Here is a 6,712-nt window from a genome sequence, read left to right as displayed (position 1 = left end):
TACTAGTGTTCCATTATTAAAGTGACCAGTGATTCTATGTCTATGTACATAGGGCAGCAGCCTCTAAGGTGCAGGGTTGAGTAACCGGGTGGTAGCTGGCTAGTGATGCCTATTTAACAGTGATGGCCTTGAGATAGAAGCTGTTTTTCAGTGTCTCGGTCCCAGCTTTGATGCACCTGTACTGACCTCGCCTTCTGGATGATAGCGGGGTTAACAGGCCATGGCTCAGGTGGTTGATGTCCTTGATGATCTTTTTGGCCTTCCTGTGACATCGGGTGCTGTAGGTGTCATGGAGGGCAGGCAGTGTGCCCCCGGTGAGGTGGGGGCGGTGCAGTTGCCGTACCAGGCGGTGATAAAGGCCGACAGGAAAACCTCAATTGTGCATCTGTAAAAGTTTGTCAGGGTCTTATGGGCCAAGCCAAATTTCTTCAGCCTCCTGACGTTGAAGAGGCGCTGTTGCACCTTCTTCACGACTCTGTCTGTGTGGGTGGACCATTTCAGATTGTCAGTGATGTGTATGCCGAGGAAATTGAAGCTTTTCGCCTTCTCCACTGCGGTCCTGTCGATGTGGATGGGGGTGTGCTCCCTCTGCTGTCTCCTGAAGTATCATGTAAATGTTATTTAGTTTATCATACTACATACCACACTTTGTTTGGTTATCCTTAGAGACATTCTCCAGATTTGCCCAGAAGGATTTGTTGATATGTTGTCAATTTTTTATTCTAGATAATTTTGGGGGGGAAAATGCACAATAAATGCATTTTACGTGCATGTTTTTAGTATTTTCCAGATAGAAAAAAAAGTATTTATCCACAATCTCCTCTGGACAAGTCCGGTCCTGGAGTGTCTTAACAAAATTAAACCAAAATATAGGCTGACTTCATCCAGTGTCCAGAAAAATGGATTTGCGCGATATGCCAATATGCACATATTTAATGAGGTATTGTCTCATTTGCATATATTTTTTAAACATTTCAGAAACATTGTAATACAAAAAAAGTATGATATTTGTGTCTACATCCAACTGGTAAAAGTTGATTGTTATATGATTAAGGGAAAAAATATGAGGGTGTGGTGCCTAGCCTTAAAAGAATAATCGTCGGTGTCTGACTCAGATTCAGACATTTCTGCCGCACCGTTCAAAGCTATGGCCAGCTCTGGTTGTTGTTGATCACGGTTATTCTCTTGTGTATTCTACAATAGCCTTTACTATGTTCGCCCCATTGTGAGTTACGAAGAGTAGGATATTCTCCAATGGTATGTCCCATGCGTTCAAAGTGGATGCTAAATCGGATGGAGGTTGAGCAATGCATGCTATGCCTTGTTTTTGTATTTTGTATTTTATTATACCAAGGCAGCAGCTACTCTTCCTGGTGTCCAGCAACATTAAGGCAATTACATATATTAAAACATTACATTTCACAACACATTATTACAAACTACTCTACTACAAACTATTGTCGTAATGTGACTTGCATTAATGTGATGACTGTTATGTATAGAATCAACTAACTATGTTTAATTGTCACTCGATTAAATTACTCATGTAACAATTAACGAGTTACCATCTCCCAAATTAAACTCGTAGAAGATATATATATGTTATATATCAATAACAGTCACTTATTCAATCATTACCTCATCAGTCTCATTCTGAACGTCGCATAATCCTTGAACCTGCAAGAACCCTAACCATATTGATGAATCAGCAATACACAAATTGGCTTAATTATTTATTTACTAACTAACTAAATAATAACACAGAATACAAACACACACACACACTGCATAGGTTATTGATTACTAACATAATACAATGAAAACAGGTCCCTAGTGGACTGGACTAACAATAGCATGACTGCTTGGTTAGGGGAAGGAGGGGTCAATAGAAAGAGAGTGAAAGGGAGAGACAGAGATTCAATTTATCATTGTTACATTTAGAAACAACCGCTCATTTGGATAAGAAATGCAATGCATACAGTGGGGGAAAAAAGTATTTAGTCAGCCACCAATTGTGCAAGTTCTCCCACTTAAAAAGATGAGAGAGGCCTGTAATTTTCATCATAGGTACAATCAACTATGACAGACAAATTGAGGGAAAAAATGCAGAAAATCACATTGTAGGATTTTTAATGAATTTATTTGCAAATTATGGTGGAAAATAAGTATTTGGTCACCTACAAACAAGCAAGATTTCTGGCTCTCACAGACCTGTAACTTCTTCTTTAAGAGGCTCCTCTGTCCTCCACTCGTTACCTGTATTAATGGCACCTGTTTGAACTTGTTATCAGTATAAAAGACACCTGTCCACAACCTCAAACAGTCACACTCCAAACTCCACTATGGCCAAGACCAAAGAGCTGTCAAAGGACACCAGAAACAAAATTGTAGACCTGCACCAGGCTGGGAAGACTGAATCTGCAATAGGTAAGCAGCTTGGTTTGAAGAAATCAACTTTGGGAGCAATTATTAGGAAAAGGAAGACATACAAGACCACTGATAATCTCCGTCGATCTGGGGCTCCACGTAAAATCTCACCCCGTGGGGTCAAAATGATCACAAGAACGGTGAGCAAAAATCCCAGAACCACACGGGGGGACCTAGTGAATGACCTGCAGAGAGCTGGGACCAAAGTAACAAAGCCTACCATCAGTAACACACTACGCCGCCAGGGACTCAAATCCTGCAGTGCCAGACGTGTCCCCCTGCTTAAGCCAGTACATGTCCAGGCCCGTCTGAAGTTTGCTAGAGTGCCTTTGGATGAACCAGAAGAGGATTGGGAGCATGTCATATGGTCAGATGAAACCAAAATATAACTTTTTGATAAAAACTCAACTCGTCGTGTTTGGAGGACAAAGAATGCTTAGTTGCATCCAAATAACACCATACCTACTGTGAAGCATGGGGGTGGAAACATCATGCTTTGGGGCTTTTTTTCTGCAAAGGGACCAGGACGACTGATCCGTGTAAAGGAAAGAATGAATGGTGCCATGTATCGTGAGATTTTGAGTGAAAACCTCCTTCCATCAGCAAGGGCATTGAAGATGAAAGGTGGCTGGGTCTTTCAGCATGACAATGATCCCAAACACACTGCCCGGGCAACGAAGGAGTGGCTTCGTAAGAAGCATTTCAAGGTCCTGGAGTGGCCTAGCCAGTCTCCAGATCTCAACCCCATAGAAAATCTTTGGAGGGAGTTGAAAGTCTGTGTTGCCCAGCGACAGCCCCAAAACATCACTGCTCTAGAGGAGATCTGCATGGAGGAATGGGCCAAAATACCAGCAACAGTGTGTGAAAACCTTGTGAAGACTTACAGAAACCTGTGTCATTGCCAACAAAGGGTATATAACAAAGTATTGAGAAACTTTTGTTATTGACCAAATACTTATTTTCCACCATAATTTGCAAATAAATTCATTAAAAATCCTACAATGTGATTTTCAGGATTTTTTTCTCATTTTGTCTGTCATAGTTGACGTGTACCTATGATGAAAATTACAGGCCTCTCTCATCTTTTTAAGTGGGAGAACTTGCACAATTGGTGGCTGACTAAATACTTATTTTCCCCACTGTACATGAATCATTTTAAAGCTCACTACATGCCGCACCGTTCAAAGCTATGGCCAGCTCTGGTTGTTGTTGATCACGGGTATCTCTTGTCTATTGTGTAATAGCCTTGACTATGTTCGCCCCGTTGTCAGTTACAAAGAGTAGAATCTTCTCCTCTGGTATGTCCCATGCGTTCAATGTGCAGTCAATTACCTCTCCGGTGTGTGGATGCTAAATCCAATGAAGGTTGAGCAATGAATGCTCTGCCTTGTTATTTTTGTTTCAGTTTTTGTTTACTATAATAACCTTGAATCAATGGATAAATGTAAAGAATTTAAATGACCATTGAACAAACTCTGAGATCCTAGACTGTACCTTTAAGAATCATCTTACAATTATGGCATTCATGTTTAATAATGACTCATAAGAGAAAACTAATAATGTGTACAACCGTTTTATTGACAATAAACAACAAAACCATTACTCAACATTTATGAACAACAACTAACACAAACTTACAGTTTACAGCAACAAATAATCTTTACTAAATATTTGACTTTACCATAAAAAGTGTTCAGTTGGATGCTGACACTATCGAGTAGCATTTATGGTTTCAGTTTTTCTCTATTTCACAGATTCTTTTGGAGCACACAGAGGGAAAGCTGTTTCCACAGTTTATATCGTTCCAGCGGTATTCATCTTAAAAGGAAACACAGAACAGAAATGACCTCTCAAATAATCTCAGATGTTCACACAACAATATAATAGTGTGTTTGCGGTGTGTGGTGTGTGTGCCAGTTTTATTTGTTAAATGTACTATGAATAAAGTTTAATTTGATGAATGTATCAGTGAATGATAGTGAGCCTACTGTACCTCCCCAGTTCATCACCATACATGGCTCTCTGCCACCGCTATTATTGGGCTCTCCTTTCTTCCAGTTCTGGTAATCAAATTTGGAGCCGTCACTCCAAAACCATAGCCTGTCCTGTGGTGAAGAAGTGAGGTCTCAGTATCAAAGCAATCCCATATTACTATTATTATTATTATTATTATAGTATGCCAGTGGATACTAAAAAACCTAGATCTGACTTTACCAGTGACCCTTGAGATATTGATGAGTATACCAAGATACTACTGATCTGTGAGTATACTCCACCTGAACAGCATCATATCCTCCAATCCAGGTAGGAGAGAAACCGCCAGCCTTGCACCCCACCACTACCTGTAGAAATTGATACTCCGCAGAGCTGTGCACAGACGCCAGGTTTGCTCCAAGGGACACACAGTGGCGCTACAGTGAGAGGTAGACAGGGACAAAGACATTTCATAATGTAAGTATCAGTCAGTAGTCCAGTCTGTGATAACTTATCTTCTGGACTCTCACAATCAAATATTGTCCATCGCAATTAATGCTCTTTACATATGCTCTTACAGATGTTAGATCTCTGTCTTAACCAATGTCCTGTGGGTTCCAATATACAGTAGGCCTCAGGTAATATAAATATATCAATAAATATTCGACGCTTAAAGAAAATTCCAATGAAACAATAACTTAAAGGGGAGGTTCAGTATTTTCCAGGACGCAATGGCAAATCACCTTTAAGGGTAACCTCAAACCAAATAAGCGAGTTGATTTCGATTGAACTTTCCCTTTAATTCACAGTAGAGAGTAACCATGATACCTCTGCTAGGGGCCATGTCCTTGCAGTCTCAACGAACATGAAGCAGCGCGATTCATATTGGAACCAGCCTGTGGGGCATTGGTTCCTGTTCTCTGCTGCCGTTGCCACTACGCCCTCCTCTGCCCCCTTAGCTCCTGGAAGAAGGACAGACAGAAAGGAATTCAAATGGACCAGTCATAGCAATGTTGTTCACAAACAACCCAGTGCAGTCCGCCTCGACTCAGTAGAGTGAAAACGTTTTTCTCATGTTTGCTCTGAAACAAGAACTGGTACACAAAAAAGAATGACGGTAGAGCTCAGCACCTGGACAACAAAAACTCCAGTTAGCTGGAGTTACAGGGATCGACAGGAAAGGAGTGTTATGTAAAGAATGTTGTTAAGTGTGAACTAAGGTGTATATTCTTGGTTTGCTGTGCGTCTTACCTGTTGCTTGACTCAGAGCAAGGGCAGCACACAGCAGCAGAGATATGGTCAACATTGCAATGGTGATGATGGTCTCCTAAAAACAAGGTACTATAACCAAGGAAAATAATGCTAGAAACATCCAGAATTCTCTGGAAAAGAGCATAACAGGAGAGTAAACAGTTTATGATGTAATGTACATGAATTGAAGACTTACCTGTTAATGTGAATCACTGGTAAGTTCTGCAGGTTCTGTTCATCTGAAGAAAGAGGAGCACTTTTATATTGTTAGCTACAAATAAATAGTTAGCAATTTCAAACAATTGTTAACTGGTAATGGTGTTCCATAGAGCTGATTTGAGGTATGTTCAAATTCCAGATATGAATGACTTTTCATGGCAATGTTCTTTGGAATGTTTACCTATCGTGTGAGCTATAAAGGTTTATCCCAAAAAATAAATGGATAACTAGTATTGGTGTTCCATGGAACTAGTGTCCTGTTGAACAAAGTTCAAATGCCATGTTCATGATAATGTTATTTGGAATAGTTTTGCATCCATGGTTGGGGCCAATTAAAATATAAATTCCTATAAAATTCTTGACATCAAATCAAGTCAAGTCAAATGTTATTGGGCACATACACATATTTAGCAGATGTTGTTGCGGGTGTAGCTAAATGCTTGTGTTCCTAGCTCCAACAATGCAGTAGTATCTAACAATTCACAACAATACACGCAAATCTAAAAGTAAAAGAATGGATTTAAGAAATATATAAATATTAGGACGAGCAAAGTCGGAGTGGCATTGACTAAAATACACTAGATTACAGTATATACATATGAAATGAGTAAAACAGTATGTAAACATTATTAAAGTGACTAGTTTTCCATTATTAAAGTGACCAGTGATTCAATGTCTATGTACATAGGGCAGCAGGCTCTAAGGTGCAGGGTTGAGTAACTGGGTGGTAGCTGGCTAGTGAAGGCTATTTAACAGTCTGATGGCCTTGAGATAGATGTTTTTCAGTCTCTCGGTCCCAGCTTTGATGCACCTGTACTGACCTCGCCTTCTGGATGATAGC

The 6,712-nt window shown here is 40.1% G+C and overlaps 1 protein-coding gene across 2 annotated transcripts; it reads right to left on the bottom strand.

Moving 5' to 3' along the window:
* Positions 1-3,984: 3,984 nt before the first annotated feature.
* On the bottom strand, positions 3,985-6,053 carry LOC311114777 (ladderlectin-like). 2 transcript variants are annotated; one of them, XM_084157236.1, is made up of 6 exons: positions 5,849-6,053; positions 5,653-5,742; positions 5,230-5,363; positions 4,704-4,838; positions 4,421-4,532; positions 3,985-4,245 (listed from the first exon to the last, which is right to left on the bottom strand). In XM_084157236.1, exons 2-6 carry the CDS (start codon positions 5,705-5,707, stop codon positions 4,160-4,162), a joined length of 522 nt encoding a protein of 173 aa, XP_084013362.1. In that variant the 5' UTR covers positions 5,708-5,742; positions 5,849-6,053; the 3' UTR covers positions 3,985-4,159. The 2 variants fall into 2 exon arrangements, with proteins under 2 accessions (XP_084013362.1, XP_084013361.1); XM_084157235.1 differs by having other exon boundaries at positions 5,653-5,728; positions 5,849-6,052.
* Positions 6,054-6,712: the final 659 nt, after the last annotated feature.

This window comes from Coregonus lavaretus, assembly GCF_964263955.1.
Source record: "Coregonus lavaretus genome assembly, chromosome: 3".
In the NCBI taxonomy this organism is placed as follows: Eukaryota; Metazoa; Chordata; class Actinopteri; order Salmoniformes; family Salmonidae; genus Coregonus; species Coregonus lavaretus.
The sequence above is the reverse complement of the archived record's forward strand: the minus strand, read 5'-3'. Positions and strand labels throughout refer to the sequence as shown.